Source organism: Acanthochromis polyacanthus, chromosome 10 (genome assembly GCF_021347895.1).
Source record: "Acanthochromis polyacanthus isolate Apoly-LR-REF ecotype Palm Island chromosome 10, KAUST_Apoly_ChrSc, whole genome shotgun sequence".
NCBI lineage: Eukaryota > Metazoa > Chordata > Actinopteri > Pomacentridae > Acanthochromis > Acanthochromis polyacanthus.
In genome coordinates, this window is record NC_067122.1 from 25,490,463 (window position 1) to 25,513,228 (window position 22,766).

The 22,766-nt window shown below is 38.3% G+C and overlaps 3 protein-coding genes across 4 annotated transcripts in view; 2 read left to right on the top strand and 1 right to left on the bottom strand.

Moving 5' to 3' along the window:
* The window catches only part of sncb (synuclein, beta), a 223,853-nt gene that overhangs the window by 66,339 nt on the left and 134,748 nt on the right, over positions 1 to 22,766 (top strand). The window lies entirely within an intron of this gene.
* On the bottom strand, positions 975 to 4,007 carry pin4 (protein (peptidylprolyl cis/trans isomerase) NIMA-interacting, 4 (parvulin)). Its single transcript, XM_022201729.2, has 4 exons — positions 3,859 to 4,007; positions 3,582 to 3,652; positions 2,294 to 2,413; positions 975 to 1,715 (listed from the first exon to the last, which is right to left on the bottom strand). The coding sequence occupies exons 1-4, from the start codon at positions 3,893 to 3,895 to the stop codon at positions 1,557 to 1,559; spliced, it is 387 nt and encodes a 128-aa protein (XP_022057421.2). The 5' UTR covers positions 3,896 to 4,007; the 3' UTR covers positions 975 to 1,556.
* nek12 (NIMA-related kinase 12) lies at positions 5,300 to 10,694 on the top strand. The gene is made up of 2 exons (XM_022201730.2): positions 5,300 to 6,409; positions 7,850 to 10,694. The coding sequence occupies exons 1-2, from the start codon at positions 5,365 to 5,367 to the stop codon at positions 8,035 to 8,037; spliced, it is 1,233 nt and encodes a 410-aa protein (XP_022057422.2). The 5' UTR covers positions 5,300 to 5,364; the 3' UTR covers positions 8,038 to 10,694.

The following is a 22,766-nucleotide window of genomic DNA, read 5'->3' on the forward strand; positions in this document are numbered from 1 at the left end:
TATCTGACACCAGAATCAATTTGTATGTACAATACTCGTGCAAAATTTTACAAATTTCTGTACAATCAAGCCTGCTCGAAGTAGTTCAGTTCACCCACTTAAACTGTTCAATAAAAATGTAAATAATGACACTGTGCAATTTCATAGAAATTTTTCTGTAAATATTTATATTTTCTTCTAAAAGGAGAAAATATCGGTTCATATCTATACACTGTGTGCTGCTCTTTTCTTCGTACTGTTTTTCTATTTGCTGCTGTAACACTGAAAATGTCCCCACTGTGGGCTATCTATCTATCTATCTATCTATCTATCTATCTATCTATCTATCTATCTATCTATCTATCTATCTGTTTAAATCAATTTTCAACTGTTTTTTTCTGGACCAAATCAACCACCAGCTATTTTAATCATCACTGAATTGGGTTGAGTTTTTGTTTTGGAAAAAAAAAGTCTCAACTCTGATTCCTGCTTATTAAATTACAGTATTTTATGGTTTCTTTGACACTACAAAAGTAAACAAAATCTTCTTTGGTCGTGGACAAAAACGAGACATCTGAGGACGCAATCTTTGGCTTAGAGAAAATGAAGATCTTCTCTATTTTCTGACATTTTACAAGTGGAAGAATTTATCAAATAATCCACAAAATAATCAACAGATTAAGGGAGAAGGAAAATAATTATTTGCAGCCCTAAAATATAGGTAATATTAAGGTTATTTTTCCCCCTGATTTATGGGTTTGTTTTAAATATCAAACAAAGAAATGATCTCTTTTGTGATTTTCCTATAGGTTACAGTCTATAAAATATGAATCTCATGAATTAAAACAAGCCATTTGGATTTGAACATTTTAGTCACAAGACATCACTGTAACTGGCAGGTAGTCTCTTTCAGTAGTTTTTTTTTTTTTTAGTGAAGTTGATTTCTTCCAGTCTTTTTCTTTTGCTCTCTCATATACACACAAATCAAACTTCCATGTTTTGCACTACATGAAAAATGAATTTATTTGACCATTAAACTGATTTCCACAATCTTCATTACACTGAAAATGTAAATTCTGTGAATGCACAAAATAATCTTTAAAGAATACTAACTCAAGTTAAATGATCAGTATGGTAGTGTACATTTCACAAAGATGGACCTGACAGCAGTGCTGAACATTTCAGCTGAAATTGTAATTTTGAAACAATATAATTTGGCTGCAGATACGGATATGTGTGTCTGTTCCAAGATTTAAATGTCATCCCAATGCTGTCACCCTTGTGTTCAGATACAATGCATATATTATTGTCCAAATGGAGTAATTCAACTGTGAAAGTCAGACGTTTGAAGGTGTCCAAAGTGGTAAGGCTCCATCCAATGCTTTCAATCTAGTACATAGTGAAGACTGAACTAAAACTTGACTTTAAGAAATTATATTGCAAAGCAAATTGGACCATATGTCAGAACAATTACACTTCACTTCATTTTCTTGTTCTTAAGCATTTTGCAATCAGGAAATCAGAAGCTTTACAACATAGAACAGTGGAAAGCTTCCATGTCCCAATTTTACACCCTGTTACTTTTTCCCCTCTACCATAATGATGTGGTAGCCAAACTTTGTCTTGACAGGAGGGTCCGTGTAGACAGGTTTATCCATAGAACTGATGGGCAGCGCAAATGCTGCTTCCTGAAAAGGTCCAACCATCGATCCTCGTGTCATCCATCCCAGGTCACCCTGCCAGAACAAAACAGCCATTGAGGTAATGTATAGTATGCACCTAATATGGGTACCAAGCAGGGAAAACAAATGAACATGACCAAAAAAGGCTGTTTGCTTATTAATGATTCCAGCAGCTTAAATATTCATGTGATGTCTCTGACTCACAACCTGATCTCCATTAAGGTTTCCCAGAAGCTAAGAATGGTGGGATGCGGGTGTGAAAAAGCAGGAGTGAATGTAAAGAGAAGTTCAAAAATAGCATGTTCAGAACTAAAAAGAGTTATTTATAACCCATGAAGACTCATTATGAGGTTTAGGAGTACACATCATACTTACTAATTATTTCCCTTTTTTGTGTTGTCACAATCAATCCTACATATGGTTACAAAGATAGAAACTTTGAATGAATTTCCGTTGCAACAGTGACCCCATCCAAGCCACGTAATGTGAAAAAGTTTACCACAACAAAACCATCGTCCCTAGAGGGTGTGATTAACACCAACTGAGATGACTTCAATCCAACAATAAAACAGCAAAGACAGCGAGAAAAAAAGAGAAACCAACACAACGCATTTATGAGTTTGTGTGCTTACTCCTTGTCTAGCTTTGTCTTCACTGTATTGTGTTGCTACTTCACTGAAACGGACTCCAGACTTCAGTTTCTCCATCGCCTCCATGCATTTTCCGTGTTTTTCACAGAGGATATGCCGAACCTTGTAAACACACAGAGATCAGAAAAGCACAGTTAGACTTTCAGGAATAAATGATAGACTAATATCACTGTAGATATTTTGCTTAGCAAACACAGATAAAGCACCCCAACAGCTGATCAATAAACAAGTTATACTGTATATAGCATAAGTAATATTTCACCTGTTCACATGGTTGCCAGTTGAAATGTTCTGCTGTGTCAGAAATCAAAGAATCAACACTGAGTTATATTAAAGAGAACCAGGTATTGTGTGTAAGCTATTAGACACAGACTTTTGTACCTGGTCTAAAGCTGTTAATTTACTTCACATCATGTTTAAGTGCAAAATCTGGTGCCGACTCGACAATGCTGAAATGTAACAGAATACATTTGCTTAAGTACTGTACTTAAAAACAAACCTGAGGTACTTGTACTTCACCATTTTATACAAATTTACACTCATGCTACATCTCAGAGGCAAATCTTGTACTTCATATTCATCTGCCAGCTTTAGTAACTAGCAAGGTTTCAGACTACAATTTACATTTTTTGTAAAAACAAGACATTTACAGTTGAGAAAGTTCACCAGCATTCTAAGCTAAAGAAACTAATGAACCGATCTCTCGTATTTGTTGGAAAATGCACAACTTTGTTGTTTGTCTAAGCTTAGGAGCAGCTGACTCCTTGGACATATGTGGTTCTCACGAGACACCAATGATACAAACATATTCTGTCTTTGAGAATACGATGCACTGCAACTACTCGATAGTATATAAAGTAGCTACGATGTGCACCACATTAAACATCTACAGCAGCAAAATGCAACATACACATTATTGCAGCATTACTACTAATTCATACCAACATATATAACACTGTTAGGAACATTTTTCTGTAGAATGAGTACTTATATTCATGATACTTTAAGCACAACATGCATTCAATACATACTTATGTAGGTTTTACTTTTCCTTTCAGTGGAGTATAGTTTTACTTTAGAAAAGGATCTGAATCATTTTTCCACAGGATCACATGTTGGCGTATCATCTTCTTCCAGTTAATTCAAAAGGAACCTTGTGGTGTGATGACCTAACACCACTGGCCAGTTGGTTAAAAAAAACAAACCTCACATTAAGCCGTGTGAGTTTTTGCGGTGCAGCTTTGACTAAAAATGTGAACATTAAGGTTACCTTCACAGAGGTTCCTCCTTTCGGGGCTTTTTCTTTCTTGTCAACGTCTGCACCTCCTGAAGCACCTCCTCCTGAAGCAGTAATGAGGTTCAACACCAAAACAAAACCAATTAAAAAATACAAGAACATTGCAGAAGCAATGTAACAACAGTGTTAATGTGAACGACAATAAGGAAGTGTGTGCTGCTTTTGCATGCTAACTTAGATGCTAGTAAATGTGGCTTTAATTTACTAGAATATAACATATAATTAATAGTATAACTTTTGGGCCACTAACCTTTACCACCTTTGCCACCTTTTCCCTTCGGTGGCATGTTGGGTTAGCGTAAACTAAACTTTAAGTCTCACCGAGTAATGAAAAGCAGCACTAGCATACACTCATGCTATGTTGTGATGGACATGCGCAGTAAGTTGAGCCGAGCGCTCAATTGTTTCTTCTTCTTTGGCTCATTAATGGTAGATTTCAGCTGTACCGCCACCCGGTGTGAAGAACACGAAATGTCATCCTGAAGTTCATAAAGTTCATTTTAATATTCAATCTGCCTACAATTTACCTTAAAACGTACCGAAAACTATTATTTTCATTGTAGAAAAGTTAAATGTCCACATTATATAAAACGAAAATATGTAGTTTAATTGTAATTGCAGCCTTGATCACAAGAACAATCCACATTGGTACTTAAAAGCTAAGAAACCATCCTTTGATTCTGCTATCATTTAGTTTCCAGCCATTACAAGTAAACATTAGTGTTCAGAAACATAACTATCTAGTACTAGTATTGGTTCTGTAATTGTACATAGTTTGTTAAATGGAGGATGTCTTGTACAGTCTTACATAATAAATAAATTTAATAATAAAGTTTGTAAATATATAGACATTATTCATTATTATATCTAAATTAACTTCTACCATTGTATGATCTGTATAAGCGTTAGTAATTTATCAAAATTGTGTTTATCACTATCTATCTATCTATCTATCTATCTATCTATCTATCTATCTATCTATCTATCTATCATCTATCTAACTATTGTTTTTAGATATATAAATATCTTTCACGAAACTTTAAAACACGAAAATATACAGGATCTTATGTAAATTAAACAATGAACAAAAAAACAAGATTCTAATATGCATTTAATATATACATAATAATTATTATTATTAGTTTTGCTTGTTTCACTTTACATAATTATGTAAAAGGTACATGTTACATATTTGGCAGCGACCTGCTCATTACTAAATCTGCCTGAGATAAATGAAATGTTGAAGTCTCCGGAAACTTATAACAATAACTAAAGACGAATGTCGGGGGGAAAAAATGCGTTTGTAGAGACAAGTTTTTTTTTTAAAAAAAGAAATACGGAAGAAACGTGGCCTAAACAATTAATAAAGCCAGCAACATACCATCTTGAATTTAAAAAAAAAACAACTAAAAAACTAGCTTAAAATGCATACTTTATCGAGCATTTCAACAGGATGCCATTGTTCTACTATTATTTAAATTCATTGTAAATGTAAAAACGTCTTTAGAATAACCGACAAACAGCTGAATCCAGACAGTAACGTTCAGGAAACATTCAGGAAACGTTCGGCAAATTGTGCTATTCAAGGAACTTTCCTTGAAGGTTACTGTTTGCTGGGGAAGGTTATAAAAGGTGTCCAACAGAATAAACCCTCCTAACTGGTGTCACGTCGCCACAGCGTTGCCATGGCAACCACAGTGAACACAAACGGAGCTTGGCGCTGCAGAAACAAAACACGACCTCATCCAGACTAAACATGGAGAAGTACCAGAAGGTTTTGTGTTTGGGCAGAGGAGGAGCAGCAGACGTGTTTCTGATGAGACACTTGGAGCTGGGCAGCCTGTTTGCTGTGAAGAGGATCAAAGTGGAGAAGACGGGGACAGAAAACACACACAGGGCTGTTCTCCAGGAGGCCGAGATCATCAGGAGGCTGCAGCACCCAAACATTGTGCACTGCAGCGATGCATTCATGAACCCTGCAGACGGATTCATCTACATCGTGATGAGCTACTGCAATGGAGGAACGCTGGACGACAAGGTGAAAGAGAGGAGACCTCAGGAGTTTTTCACAGAGGACACAGTGATGGGTTGGTTTGTGCAAGCGGCTGTGGCTGTCAGCTACATACACAAAGCCAGAATCCTGCACAGGGACATCAAAACCTCCAATGTGCTGCTGACCAAGCAAGGTCTGGTGAAGTTGGGAGACTTCGGCATATCCAGAGTCATGACCAACACCGCTGATATGGCGTCCACGTGCGTTGGGACGCCCAGCTACCTCAGTCCTGAGCTCTGTCAGGACGTCCCGTACAGCTGCAAGTCTGACATCTGGGCTCTCGGGTGTCTCCTGTTTGAGATCTGTGCTCTCAGGCCTCCTTTTGCTGCCTCAAACCTCCTGAGCCTGTTCTACAAGATCACCAAAGGAGAGTACGATCCTGTGCCTGACGCATTCTCTCACAATATTTCCTGTTTGGTTCAGAAAATGCTCAGCCTCAATCCAGAAGACAGGCCAAGTGCTGCTTGTGTACTCAGCAGTGCTTATGTGCAACATCATCTGGAGGATATCCAATCGAGAAAGACAGATTTTACCCATGGGGCTGATGTTAACAATGAAGGAAAAACCACAGATATGAATAAAACGCTGGGGTCAGATGTTCTCAGTCAGTCATGGGAGGAGAGAAGTGATGCAGAGGAGGAAGACGCCGGTGAACAGAGCAGCTGCTTCTATCCTGAGGACTTCGATGAAGATGGAAGTTCTCATAGTGAACATTCAAGGACCAGGAGTGATTCAGCTGAGTCTGTCGGTAATGTAGAAAACGTAAAGTGAAGCTTCATCCTGATCACAGCAGTGACCCTCCAAAAGGTCAAAGATAAACGCCAGAGGTTGAAAGATGATTGACGGGGAAGAAAAGGGTTTAAAAAATAAGTTCAGACACACAAATATGTGTTCAATTGTAGGATTTTTCTTTAATCTTTACTTTTTTTTATTGTGAAATATCAAATAGCTTAACACAAAGCCACAATCAAACCATGTACGAACAATGGTTTAAAGGGGATCATAAGAGATTAAATTCTGCAATCCGTATGTGTCCTTAGCGTCATCTGAGGACAACATCAAGTACCACTGGGGCAGTAGTTCATTCAAAATCCACATTATTTTGCTTGTTTTTAAATTTAATTTAGCTTCATGTTCAAGATTTATTTTGCTTTTAAGACAAAGCACCTGTTCACCCATCTGTTTCATGTTTCAAACAGACTTCTGGACACTTTCTAACTCGAAATAACACATTTATTCCTGATAGTTCGTCAGTTCAACACCATCTGACATGTTTATTGGGGACAACTTTAAAAGTGCATCCAATAACTTTTATATGAAATCTTTATCTGAAAAAGTAGCCCTATCTATAGTAAGTGGATGTCGTGCAGTATCAAGTACAATATTTCTTGAGTCACTTAAATAAATGTAGGCAACTTTCTATTGCTGCTTCTAACGCAGTAGAAGTTTCTTGATTTAACTCCTTTTTGTTTTCTTCTGAGTTGAATCACTGGACATCTCAGGTCTCTAGACGTTTGAGTCAATTCATTATTCAGGATTGTTTCGAGATCATGTGTGTGATAAACACCAATATGCAGAAATTCAATTTTCCACCTGGAAATTAATTTTTACTTTTTACCAAAATATTAAAAGACAAAATTCACCAAAAATGACACATATGTACAAGCTGATGTTCTGGACATTATCAATTTTAAACTCGACCAAGGGAATGGTTTTTTTAATCAAGAAAAAACATCAAATATTCTCTGGTTTTAGCTTCTCAAATGTCAGGATTGATCATATTTCTCTTGCTTTTATGTCAATTGAGTATCTTTGAAATCTAATCTAATCACAGTTAGTTGGACAAAATAAGGGACATGAAGGTTTTTGGTTCAGAGAAATGTGGCAGCCATTATTCTCCACTTTTCAACATCTTATTGACTAGACGATTAAGCAGTAAATCAAAAATCTGCAGGCTAACCAACAGATAATAATGAGAGGTACAAACCTGCATTACCAGTAAGAGTTTAAATTTCTTCTTTGCTCACTTCTTTAAACCACTACAAACTCATCTGTATCAAAATTGTATATTTAAAAGTCTCTCTAAATATGTAATTTTAATTAATTAATTACAAAAGCCTCAGATTTTGGTATAATTTCTTCACTACCTCGGTGATAAATCGCTCAACAGATTCTTTCTCTCTTACAGTATTTCCCGAACAAGTTGAATATCCAGATGACTTTGAGGAAGATGAGGAAAAAGAAGATCAGGATGCAGACTTTGTCCAAACTGCAGCTCCTCAGCAGCCACATGATGATACGCTGGTGGAGGAATTTCAGCTGTGCGACGCCGGAGGACTGACCATCACACTGAAAGCACTGAAGGAAAAGGGCTGAAAACGTCCCTAAAAAAACAATGACCGGGATGGAGCAGGGTATTAAATAAAGGGACTTTAGTGCTCTAAAGTGCCTTGTTTGGTTAGGTGTTTCTAAAAAAAAAAAAAAAGGACATCGGGCCTGATAAAGGCTGAAAACATCTGCACATTTAGTCAGCTGGTTTGCTGCTGGGTGATGATCAATGATCAGGACACTTGGTGGAGCTAAAGAGAATAAACAGTCTATGTGGCTGTGTGAGGTAAAGGTAAATACAGCACTTAATTCTTTTATAAAATGCTAAATACTTTTATTAAAGCATATAAAGTCAGTTTGAAACCATGTTCCTGTCATAAAATGTCCACAAAGTGTTTAATTTGGATGCACAACTTTCCGTATTTATTACACCTCTTCATGCGGCTGCATGTCCTGTTCAGTCGACTTTCTCTTTTAGTACAATGTTAAACACTACATGGAGTGAAACAGCTCTTTTATCTGCTTTTTCTCCTTAGGGAGGAAGTATGTGGTGTAGGTTGCTGACCAGAAAGATGCACAGATTACACCTAATAATACAACCAAAATTAAGATAATACCTAAGAGGAAGAAACATATTCAGAAACTGACATTAAAATAGAAACTGGACTCTGTAAGACCAACACTGGATGCCTCAGTAAACAAAGAGAGACTATTAATAGCCTAACAACCTGTTACTTTAAAAGTAGATTTGATCACGCTTGCATGTCGGCCAGACATTTTCACTACAAGTTCACAGTTTTCCCAACATCAGAAATAACACTATATTCTCTTTTCCTCTTTTTATCACACAAACTAGTAAGTTTATTATTTATTCAAACTTTAAGTCAAGAGATGTTTGAATTTCTCTCACATTTATTCTGTTTAATCGTGAAATAATTAGAAATTGAGAGCTTTATCGCTGTCATGGAAAGAGTAAACATCTACAACAGGCACAATTTATCCATAATCCAAAGTAGTCTGATCAGATTTTGCCTCTTGGACAGAATTCAAAGTCAAAGAAAAATGAAATCCTGAAATTACATAAGAAATCAAGAAATCATTTATTTGTTGTGGGTCAGATGGGGGGACAGACTTTTAACAAGAACTTGAAAAATAGAAGAGGCTGTTGTTTTATTGTGCTGTTTTCCATCATACTTAAATAGATTCAATGCTGGCTATTCTGCTAGTCGACCTTTTCAGAGCTGGTTGTCTACATCACGATCTGCAGTCACATTCAGAGTGGTAACTTAACAGTAATTGGTCTTTTTTGTTTGCATGTGGCTCAGCGTCATTCTGTCCAGAGTGGCTTTGAAAACACACCACAAAATAAAATGGATTACCTGTTCTGGATAGCAGAACATGGGGTTTTTAAATCCAGATCATTCTGATCCAAATTGAACAACTGGAAGGACAACACCAGGTGGTAATAATGTCACTGTCCTCTTGTATGTAAGTGGAGCTCAAGGAGGTACAATCCTTTTGTCATCCGTCTTTTAAGCTTTGAAGGAGAATCCAGATGAATCCAGCAGAAGTGACCTATCAGTGGACACTTGATTCTTTGGTGGTCTGGACCTTATTTGCAGTGAGACCTTTGACCTTCACTGTAGCTGGTTTTGTTAAGAGCACCTGGACTTCTCCTGTCTGGGTCTTCTAGCTTCATGTCATCCAAAAGCACCTTGAGTAAACGGAGATACTGGAGAGGTGAACATTTTATCACACCTCCTGTCTGAGGGTGGTTCTGTTTCAGGTCTATGCCCGGTGTTTCACCTAAAAATGATAGTGAGAGAGTCAAAAGCAACAGGCAGAGCAAAAAGTCTTCATTCTCTAACAATCAGGGCTCAGCAACTTCCTTTATCTGTCTTAACTCTTGTTTAACATCACGACATTCACAGCATTTTGTGGTTGCATGCAACAGGTCTCCATAAAATCCCACTGTACCTCCAACAACTGTCTAAATGAGGAGAAAACACTGTGCTTCTGGTCGCTGTAATTGTTACAGTTGGGTCCAGTTCAAATATAAATTCATGGGAAGGTTTCAGACTATGGGACAGACTAGACATTTCTAAGTGAAGCTAACTGTCGCTGCTGTCGTTTTAGCAGTTTGGCAGAATCTCTGGGAACAGGTTCTCGCCTATTGTCACGCCTCTGGTAGGCTTAAGACATTTGGATGTTGGATCAGTTGACACTTCCTCCTCTTTTCTCTTGGATTCCTGTTTGTCTACATGCTGCGTACTTTAGAGCACTTTGTCATGACCCACTGTCCAAATCAATGAAAGGAGTTATGACAGCATATTCCCAGATCAGGTAAAAACTCACCTCAGTCTTCCCCCTTGCTCACACCTCAGCTGATGAACTCTGCCATTCTTTTGTTGTTGTTGTCATTCTGTCCATTTTGTCCCCATATTTATCCCCAGTTGAGAACAAGAACTTCAGCATTGTGGCATTGTGAACTGGACAACTACAATCTGCTCTACAGCTGGATAGCTCAGAAACTAACACCCCTGACTTTGGCATGGGAGACTGGTGGTTTAAATGTTATCCAGTGAGGACTTTTTGGCAAGGTCCCTAATGCTGCCCTGTCTACCTGCCTCATGCTGTACCTACTCCCAGATCAGATGTATGTCGCTTTGGATAAAAGCATCTGTTAAATGAAACTGTTATCTAAATCCATCTCTGGTGATTTTCTTTCCCCACATTCTGACCTTTTCCATTCCCCTCTCAATTCTCCAGGTTGGTCTTTCTAACAGGTTTTCTTTAAGTCTTACAATCTATAAAGGAAAATTATCTTGTAGATTTCATTTCCATCACTGTTTGAATACCACTGTGGCCTTCCCATATGGAAGATCTCTTTGCTTTGGAGCCACTCAATCAAATTATTCTCATAATCACAAAAAGAGCTTAAATGACAGAAAAAAAATGTTTTAAAGATCAGACACAATGATTTAAAATCCATCTGTATATACCTCTATATGCAGTATCTCTGTTATTTTCTATTCTGTGTTGTTATGGATAACTTTAACATGAATGTTTCCACAGATCCAATCAGATATACCCGCCACAGGACAGCAGAAAGCCCTGTCATGCACACAATCAGTTCACTAAATGATGTAGAATATATAATAATGCAAAACTAAAAATCTAAAGTTATGGCAAGCTAATCAAACTGTGCAAATAACCAGCTGACTAGTTATTAAAATGATTTCCTAAACACTGAAATTCTGTATGTTCTCTATGATGATCATCTTAGAAAGGCTGTTACAAACAGCTGGAACCAACAAGCAAATGTTTTTTTCAAAACCCGATTTATACCCCTTATTGGTGAGTATCATCAATCTGAGCTGTTAGTCACTGTTTTCATTGCAGTAAAGTTTCACTTCTGTATAAATTTCATTTTCTAGTCTAATAGGTAGAAAATACTAGAGCAAAGTGAAGGAGAAAGGTATGTTGTTTTATTGGCAGCAAACTATCTTTTGATTTCTGTGATGTTTTTGGACCAATATCGGTTCTGAAATGTGGAAAAATCTTCCGCAAAAAGCTTTACACAACACAGAGTACTGTTGTGCACATTTGTTCATGTGATTACGTACTGTTTAGACTTGTGTCATGTTGAAAGTGATGCAGGAGTGTTACCTCTTGAGAGTGCAGTTGCGACTTCACAGGAAAGAGTTGTGAAACTGAGTGATCACTTTTTTTCAGATAGAAGACAAACTACTTCTCTCCAATTAAGCAGTTTATTTTGTCCCAATAAATCCTGAACGAGGACCCTTTCTGTCTGGAACAACCTCTCATGGTGCAATGTGATTGGCTGTAGGACAAAAAAATATAATTCAAATAGTAAAACGTTTAGGGCCCAGATAGCTCAGCTGGCTGAGTGGACGACCCCTGAACAGGGGATAGATTACCCGACGCAGCGGCCTGGGTTTGATTCCAGCTCATGGTCCGTTGCTGCAGGTCCTCCCCACATTATTCTCCCTACTTTCTACAAGGTGGGAAGCAACTGGGGTTTAAACTTAGTTCTCCCCTTGGTTGGTGCTCGGATATGTCAATATCTCTTGGTACGATTCATCAAATCTGTAGCAGCCGCATCCTGTGAAAAGAAGAGGCCTTTGCCAACACTTCCCGCTCTCTACCTGTCAGTTCTACTCTTTTGTTAGCTGTGATGTGATGCAGGTACTGCTGATATCTCATCGGGAGGATTGTTATGAATTGATTATGTCTTTAATAACGTGGAAATGTGGAAACCTGGGAAAAGCAGTTTCAGTGCAATGAGTTGTTGCCTTATAAGGAGATAGGAGTACGCTGTAAGGAAAAGCAGAAACATTCTATGTTTAGTAGGTTTCGGTGTGTGTGTGTCAGCAGCTGTATCCCTCCAACTTGACCTGTCAGTGACCCTCATGTATTCAGTCATAGCCTGGGACTGATGTATGAATCATGTCTCTCCCTTACTTTAGGTCAGCACAACTCATGTGTTAATTGTGCAATAAATGGTTTTAATATCAGTGTTATACTATTGAAATGTGGTATCAATTTAAGTGTCAAGCTAGCAGCACCTTCATAAAAATAATAAATTCAAACAGAGTGCGTGTGTGAAAGTGGTTTATAGGTTGTCATCCGAGTCCAACGCACAGCTGTGCAGTTAAACCTTCTAGGATGAGACACAATCAAGTCAGGAGTCTCATGTGGGGCATCAAATTATGTCGTGGAAATCTCTGAAACTGCCGCTGGATGCATCAGGAAACACGGAAAACAATCAGAATTCTGGTTCTTATGGTAAAGAGGTGTAAAGAATATTTTATTGTAAGATAGTTTTTTGCATATTTCATGTGAAGGGTTAGTGGAAAAGGTTCTGGTGCCCTCAAGTGATTAACCAGGTACAAACAAAACCTTAAGGTCGAAGCTAGGGTATGTGCCCCAGAAATACTAAGGCCACGGAAACCGATGAAGGACAGTCAAACTGGACTCGCTGTGTGGCAAAATATGACAAATATGAAAATCTGGGTTATTATTTAATTTTTGATATCATTTTCATAATTAATATTTTCATTTTTTTAGTAATACGTTTCAGTTACTCTATAGGAAAAATATGAAATCAGAGTTATTAACTTTTTGGTAACCTTCATTTTCATTTTTTTTTATTTATATTTTTGTTTAAAATAGGTTTGGGTTAATCCTGTGTTTTTACTTTTTGGTAACTTTAATTTTTTTAATACACTCTGTGTTGAACTGAGGTGTATGGGGATTTCTGTCGAGAACTAGGTGAAATATAAAAAGGAGAAATTCTTATCGGTCAAGACAGTCTACTGAAAATGGGAACAAATTCTAACCAAAAAGTACAGGAAGGAAATATAACAACTCATGGTGTCAGTCTGCAAATCATTTACATACTAGCTTAAGTTTCGCTAGCAGATGTCAGTTTCTCTAAGAGAGGCGTCAGAGTTGGGACTTTACAGACACACATATTAATGATAAAATAGGCAAGGCAGGCCATTTTATTCGTATAGCACATTTCATACACCAGGGCAACTCAGTGTGCTTTACATTAAAACATTACAAGCATTGGAAACATTCAGACAAGCATAAAATAGCACAATTAAAATAGCATATATAATAAAACATTAAAAAAGGAAAATTAGACATATATTTAAAAAATAAATAACAACTTGCATTTACATCAAGTTAAATAAGCTACAATAAGAAAGCAGTAGCAAACAGAAAAGTCTTGTGCTGTGATTTAAAAGAAGTAAGAGTTGGAACGGACCTACAGCTTTCAGGGAGTTTGTTCCAGATATGTGGAGCATAATAAATAAACGCTGCTTCACCATGTTTAGTTCTACCTCTAGGGATTGAAAGCAGACCAGTACCTGATGACCTCAGAGGTCCAGATGGTTCGTAAAGTGACAGCAGATCAGCGATTTATTTTGGACCTAAACCATTCAGTGCTTTATAAACCATCAACAGGATTTTAAAATCTATTCTCTGGCAGACAGGAAGCCAGTGTAGAGATCTAACAACTGGACCTTGTTAGGACTCGAGCAGCAGCATTCTGCATGCACTGCAGTCATCTGATGGACTGTTTAGGGATTCCTGTAAAGACACTGTTACAGTAGTCTATTTTGCTAAAGATAAATGCATGGATCAGATTTTCCAAATCCTGCTGACACATTAGTCCTTCAATCCTTGATATATTCTTGAGGTGATACTAGGCTGACTTTGTGACTGTCTTATTGTGGCTGCTGAAACTGAGGTCTGAGTCGATGACTACGCCAAGGTTTCTGGTTTGGTTTGTACATTTCATTATAACAGATTGAAGTAGAGTAGTAACCTTTAACCTTTCTTTTTGGGCTGCAAAAACAAATATTTCAGTTTTTTCTTTATTTAACTGAATAAAATTTTGGCACATCCACTCATTGATTGTTTGATGCATCTACTCAGTGTTTGTATGGGACTATAATCCCCCGGTGATATGGTGATATGGATTTGTGTGTCATCTGCATAGCTATGGTAATTTATGTTGTTGTTTTCCATTATCTGACCCAAGGGGAGCATGTAGATGTTGAATAGAAGAGACCCCAAAATAGATCCCTGAAGTACACCAGATACCGTTTTCATCCGCTCAGATGTGTAATTAATTACCTATAGACACAAAATAGTCCCAGTCATTTAAATAGGACTTAAGCCAATTTAGAACTGTGCCAGAGAGTCCCACTCAGTTTTCAAGTCTATCCAGTTGTATCTTGTGGTCAACCGTGTCAAATACAGCACTGAGATCAAGTAACACCAAAACTGAAATTTTGCCACTGTCTGTGTTTCAATGAATGTCCCTGAGGACCTTGACAAGATCGGTCTCTGTGATGTGATGTGATCAGAATCCTGACTGGAAGACATCAAAAGAGTTGTTTATCTTTTGATAGTTCAATTGTTCAAAAACGACTCCTTCATTAATTTTGTTTTAAAAAGGGAGGTTTGACATCGGCCTATAGTTGTTAATTTCTGATGTATCTATACTGTTCTTCTTCAGGAGTGGTTTAATTACTGCTGTTCTCATGGCCTGGGGGAAGACACCTGAGAGAAGAGACATGTTGACAATTTGAAGCAGATCTGAGGCCATGCAGTCTGAAACATTTTTGGAAAACAGTGACGGTAGAATACCAAGGCAGCAGGATGAACATTTCAAATGTTCTCGTATGCCTTGAAGCAGTATTGCTCTCTACAGTTCATCTACAGTGATATCAAGTGACTTTTACTTCACCGATTTCTTAATATTGCAGACCTATATTTGACAGCTTGGTGCAAAGTGGGATTTTTTTTTTTACTCTAATTTGATATACTTTATTGAGCTCTCAAGGGAAAAGTCTCTTCTTCAGGTCTGCCACACTATGTTACCCCTGGACCAGATCAAATAGGAGCCCTATGGGCATTTGATGACCTGAAAACTATATTAAGATGTTCTTTTTTAAAGCAGAAGAGCCTTGCTCAAGGGCACCTCAGTGGTGGTTAGTTTCTCTTTCCAGACTTGTCCTGCTGGTCTGAGAGTTTAAACCAGGAATAGCAGGCTAATAAGAGGAAGGTCTCTTATTAGTCTGCTTTTTGAACCACTAAAATACATGTGTTTATATCTATGATGCTCCTGTCCCTGAGTGATTATTACAGTCCAGTTATGAGGAAGCAAAAATAAATGGAAAAACCAACAAAAAGTGTCCGTCGCTGTAATCTCTTGGGTAGTTATAGACACATTAGTGTTTAACATGTTTTCAGGTATTTAGCTTTCATTTAATTTGTCACCTATATTCATTATTGCTTCTTGTCTCCAGCCTGCCTCAGTTACATCAGAAACACAACGGGGTTTCCTTTATCACTATTTTTCCTCCTGAAAAGCTGAAAACATGTTAACCCTTTAAGGTTTGGTCAATTTCCGCCCGAAATTTCTACTGAGATTTACAGAAAGTAAATTGAATGCTGTTCTTGAACTGTTTGGAGTACATGCATGGTTGGGGTCTCATTTGAAAGCTGACAACCTGAATTTTCACCCAGTGCAGTCAGAATTACTCTAGGTGCTACTGGCACAGAGTTATGTATGTTGGAACACACTGAATTAGGATGAATTTTTTTTCTCGCCTACATTTTTTCCCTAATAAAACACCTGAAAATCAGTGTGGCAGCACTGCAACAGCTTGAAAACACAATATTGCAAAAGCCTGGGGTCTTACATAGTTCAGGTCAAAATTTCAGAGCAATACTACAAGAAATGAGTGTTTCACACATGTATTTGTACTGATATGCTCCGCCCCTGTCAATGTTGGATACACTCTTTATACACTGTGCACACTCTCTACAGAATGGTATAAATTCCTTTTCACTTCATTTTCCACTTCATTTTCATTCCAAAAACTCATAAAGAACTCAAAAAATCACTTCAGATAGGCTTCAGTGTCGATCACACACACAGATTGAGAGGAATACAGAGAAACAGCAGGTGGACCCCGGAGCTCACGAATGAAATATCATATAAAGCCGCTGGCAGAGGCGGGATTTATAGGCAAGCCATTCAGCAAGCTCATTGGCTACCAGGCCTGTCAATCTAACGTTTCCTCCGGCGTGATTTGCTGAGAAACAAGTCAATCAAGTGATGTAATCGATATCTGTCAGACTCGGCCATGGTTGGCTAAATCGCCGAAGTAGGCGGAAACGAGTCACCTGATTGGTTGAAGTCCGGTTTGAAGCGGTCGAGAAGCCTCCAGTATCCATTTTGAATCGCGAACAAAGAAAATAGGACCGTGTATGATAAAGTTATAATAGAAAGATGCAGTGAATATGAAACGCACAGCGCCACCACGCGCCGCGTGCACGGAGCCGATCGTTTTCTGGATTTTTTACCTATTTCGAGACATGTTTTGGCCAAAGTATTATACTGGATTGTTTCCTCTGGATGGCTAAGCTTGGGTTCTGGCCGGTTTTTGTGGATTATCTTCTTTTATGACCAGAAACGAGCGTCCAAACTGCGTCGACAGGTGAGCTGTGCACGTTTACTTGACTTGTTGTTTGTTGGATAAATGTGTTTATATTACCCGCTGTGGTAATCACATCTGAAAGTGGTTTATACCGGCGGATTCATGAGAATCTCAGCTTTCTATGTGTGTATAGTGTTTGTATAATCGTGTTTGCAGTGTCCTTCTATTTAAAAAAAAGCGTATACCGATAAAAAAACGGCCCGCCCGCGGGCCGCCGTACTTTTAACTAACTATTTGATCCTGGTCAGAATCAAATAATTGTCTAGCACTGTACTCAAATGAAAGAAATCAACAAAATTTTAACTCATCTTTTGTTAAAGGGCAATGATATTAGTGTGCCACTTCTTTTTACTTCACTTTGTGCAAAAATACACCACATTATGAATTGCCACTTCTTCCCTCTGCATTACATCTGTTAGGATGCCGTTCTGGATCCTGCCCGGTTTTTGTTCCTGTCTCCCTCTCTCTCTCCCGGCTGATCGCCCGCTGGAGGACACCTGAGTGTGGCATGAGATTCAGCTGAGGAGTAATCAAGCCAACGTCAGTCACCTGCCTTTCCCCTTCTGCTTAAAAGCCCTCTGTTCCATAGATATATATGTCAGGGTAGAGACTGCGATTTGGTAGAGTTGGAGTTTCTACCAGTAGAGATTGCGATTGGAGTCTCTACCAGTAGAGACTGTGATCGCAATCCTACCAGTAGAGATTTGTCAGGGCTAAGGTTAGACTTTTAAGGTTAGGGTAAGGGGTCAGGGCAGGGGTCAGATTTAAAGGTCAGGGTTAGTTAAGGTTAGGGTCAGGGGTCAGGGCAGGGGTCAGATTTAAAGTTCCATCTCTACTGGTAGGATTGGAGTTTCTACTGGTAGAGACTCCAATTGCAATCTCTACTGGTAGCGAATCCAACTCTACTGGTAGAGACTCCAATCGCAAACTCTACTGGTAGAGACTCCAATCGCAAACTCTACTGGTAGAAACTCCAACTCTACTGGTAGAGACTCCAATCGCAAACTCTACTGGTAGAGACTCCAATCGCAAACTCTACTGGTAGAAACTCCAACTCTACTGGTAGAGACTCCAATCACAAACTCTACTGGTAGAAACTCCAACTCTACTGGTAGAGACTCCAATCGCAATCTCTACTGGTAGAAACTCCAACTCTACCAAATCGCAGTCTCTACCCTGACATGTACAAACACTAGATGTCTCATGAGCGCTGTCAGCCTATGGGGAGCAACGTCGCCACATGGCAGCCATCTTGGGACAGGGCTGCTCGATCACTCATAACATTAAAGTCAATGGAGCATGGATTTTAAAATCACTGTAGATTGCTCAATTTTCAACCGATTTTACAACAGCTTGGTTTGTTATAAACGTCAGAGATGTACTTAGTTTACTGCTTACATAAGAATAATTAAAACCATTGAATTCATTTAAAATTATATTAAGTAGATAGGTAAAGAAATAGCTACACACACACAGATATTATACTGTCAATCTTTAATATTTACAATATTCAAATAGACAAAATAAATAAATGATGATGAACAAATAACAAAAAAAGTAATGCTAAAATGAAAAAATAATGACATTTGAACAAAAAAATAAATAATAAAGAAAGAAAAATAAAAACAAGGTTCCCACTCTTTTCAAAAAATCATTTTCCAGGATTTTTGCAGTGTCCCATAACCAACTGAAGTTACAACAATGGAGTGGGCAATTTTTAAGTTAATCTCGCCTTCTTAAAAAAAAAAACAAGATTAAAGGTTGATGACCAATATCTCTAACTAGCTGCACAGTATCATGTTAAGCTTTTGAATTTATTTATTTCCAAATCTCAGGCATGAAAACTGTCTGCTAGCTGTCTTTTTAGTCAAAGGTTATTTAGTGTCTTACTATTCTTAATTTATGGTTTATACTTATATTGTAATCTTCAGAATTTTATCCTGCTGGTTTGAGGACTGCAGCGAGGACCTTCCACTTCTCTAAACTTCAGGCTGCCACTGCAAAAAAATAAAAAATGAACACAGATATCATCTTTTCTCAGCATAAATGGTTTGTAAATGTAATTTTATTATTTAGCATTGCACTTCTTTATTACTATCAGCTTTCTAATGCACAGATAAAAACAAAGCTCAACCAAAATCAATGCACAACAAACAGAGATGTTGTCTTTTCTTTTCATGAACCTGGTGCCTACATTACCCACAATGCATTTCGGCTGCAGGCTAACTAATCCAGGCATAGATGTATACAAACAATAAGTCTAAGGTCTCAATCAAAGTCTCTTAACAAGCAAATAAATACAAGCACAACCACAAAGAATGTAATTTCGCCTAAAGATTCGGTTCTCAAAAAACGTTGGTCTCAGGAAAACCTAATAATTGAAAATCAGATTGTGTTCTTAGCCTTGAGTAGCCAGGCAGAAAAGACACAACTATGCCACATTTTTCAAAACGAAAAGCTGCGATTTCGGAATTGAGCCTGAATCATAGCCACGTTAATAAGGTTTGTAATAAACTAAACCGTTTGTAAATCAATCAAGAATTGAGCGAGTTATGAGTGTTAAAGTGAGGAAATCATCCACCTTACCATTGACTACAGTACAGTGCGCCAGAGCAGTCCCCTGTCCTAAGATGGCCGCCAAGTGACGACGCCGCCGACTCCGTCTTGAGACATCTAGTGTTTGTATATATCTATGCTCTGTTCCCCTCATTGTTTGTGGGAGCATCAACTTTGACTGACCTCCATGCCGCTCACCCTCAAACTCCTTCTGGATCCTGAGTGCTCTGGCTTTCCCTAAGGATTACTCCCCGCTGGACTCGTTTGTGTTTTTTGATTGTTTTTCTGGACTCGCCTCAGTTACCTGCTCTCACTTTTGAGACAGCCCTACTGCGTGTAAGTACGCTCTGTTCACCTGAGTTAATTGAAGAGGGTTTAAGGAGAGAGTAACTGTTTGAACTCAACCCTGCGCCTGTTCCTAGTTATTTTGGTGGATGTGTTTTTGGACTTTTTCGTAATAAAACCCTTTGTTCTATAACACCTACTGTCTCCCTGTTGGTTACTGCTCCTGGGTTCTACAACCACCCCCATTCATGACAACATCTGTAATTCTCTTTTGCTTCTGCCCTCTTTTTTATTAAACTACTCATCTTTTGAAGCTCATATCTTTAAAATGACTCCTGAATAAAAAAAATGTAACTTAAAGCTTCCTTTAGTGCCAAAAGGACATTTTGAAGGACATGCGCACAGACACACTTAGACACTAATTTTATTACTTCACTGTTTGAGACAGAACAGACAGGTGAGTTGTGAAGCAGATCAAAGAAATCATGTTTTTGCCATTAACACATGGCACTTTCAGGATGATGATGATGCAGATGAGTTAAGCTCTAAATGTACCATGGTTAGATGTTGTCTCGACGGAAATGTAAGATTCACCTTTTTATCAAGACACGATCTCTCTCAGTTGACCAAAGTTTTCCCCGCTTGTAGTCAGCAGTATCAAGCTCACCCACATTACATTTACTTGCAAAACAGCATACAGGTCCTTCTGAGACATCAAACACACACACAGACAAGTTTATTTTTCCATCAGCTCACACATAAAGGTGACGATCTTTTCCTTTGCAAATTTTTACCACAAATGGGGGGGGGGGGGGGAACCACGCACATGAATCATCTGTGATGTGGTTTTTTGATGGCGGAGTGGAGGGTCAGCGTTAACAGGCCCTGCACAAGTATTTGTTTGTCAACACTTACAAGGTTACAGAATGGCAAACTAAATGGGCTGATTAGTCAAGAGGTTCCTAAAATGAATCCTCTTTCTGGGTTTGTTGATGGAGAGTTGACAGGTTGAATCTCATGATCTGTTATATTTTATTAAATCTCAATACATTTCATCAGACAAACTCTTGTTTTCATTAGATCTGTGAGTGCAAAACCACCCTCTAATCAACAGCAAACCTACAGCAAACAACACTTACGTGTACATACGTTAGTTACGAATCAGCCGTTGATCTTGGAATTATATATTTTTTTTTCTTTGCCATTTTCCTGTCACCTCTTTTTTCTGTCTAAAGATTACACCACTGTGCAGAGAAGAGCTCTAATGTTCCCCTCAATCTTCCCCAGAGTGAAACCTTCACACTCATCTGATTCTTCATCCACTGATGGTGTAAAGACAAAGACGGCACACGAGCTTCCATGATGAGCACTGCAGAAATGCTGTAACCACATTCACACTCTAGACACATGATGAGTCAGGTTACAGCTCCACAAAGATTTTTTTGTGTTAAAGAGAAAAAAACAGGTAACATTTAGTAGAAATACATTTGGTAGATTATTGTTTTTAGAAATTGGGTGACCATTCTGTTTTGATCATGTCTTTTCTCATCTCTGTATTTATCAAAGTGGCACTCAGCAGAATTCATCTTCCATTGTGCGTCACATTACGCAGTCATTAATGTGTGTTTAACACAAGGAAATAGCCCACTTTTAGTCACTTCACAGCAAGTGTGATTTTTGGTAATGACACTGTACTTTCTATATGATCGAGTGACTTTTTAGCTGTCATTCCACCTCAGCAAATTTGGCCCACTTCCAGGCAGTGAAGAAGTACAACTTTAAACAATTCGCTACTATTCTGGATGAAAACAAAGACATAAATTGGTCTGTCATTCTTTCAGCCTCCAGACACCTGGGCTGTCAACTTCTTTTGCCAAGTATCCAACAATACACAGTGATAAGGATCAACACTGATTAACTGTGCGCAAAGTGACAAGCAGCAGCACGCCAAAACGTAAAACTAATAATAATTTGCAATATTACGGCCGAGGTAGAGGCTGCATTTCTCTCAGCTGAACTACTAAAGTGCACGAGAAATAACCTACTTAACAAAACAGGCAAACTCCGCGCAAAAATAAATCTTATCACTTAATCACTCAAACTAGTTTCTTTTTAAGTGAGACTAAACTGAGAAGTGAAGGGTGTAGTCTTGTTGTTTCTGCACACTCCAGTCAGGTGGCGTGCTTCCAGATAGCGACAAATCCAACTAAAGGCAGGGATGTCTATCTACAAGTAATAAGGACTAACATGCACATGTGCATCTCTGTGAATAAGTGGTATAACGATAAAATATTTAAAAATAAAAAGCTCTGCATCTTATTGAAAATGAGATAATGCTGTCGTGGTCACATGGTTATCACATTCTGGGAGTTAACTTTTAGATGCTATGAACATGCATTTAAATCAGAGCAGCAGACCTTACTAATTTGCTGAAAAGCTGAATGAAGGACATATGCTGCGACAATGACATCTATCTCAGTTTAAAGGTAAGTAATCCAGAAGTGAGTGCAGTAAACTGTGTATTCAAATGAGGATTTATTGAACTTTATAACAGCTATGGTTGTATGTGTTTGTGTTGGCACCTGTCAGGACCCTTCCCTCATACACTGCTACGTTAAATGATTCTAACTCTCTTCATGCTTTTTTCTCCCTCTCCTGTCAGCAGAGCTGACGAGGAGCAGCTGAATCTGGTCAGGTAATCAGTCACCTCCGGCAGAGTCTGAGCAGCTGACAATCATTCTCCCAATTACACACCGACCATAAAGACTCCGGCTCTCCAGCAACACGTCGCCAGATCGTTAGATTTGACTTACATGTCAGTTTATCCACCTGCCTTTTGCTCTGCTGCTGGAAAAGAGTTTTTGCTAATCCTGTTTCCCTGTTTCTCCA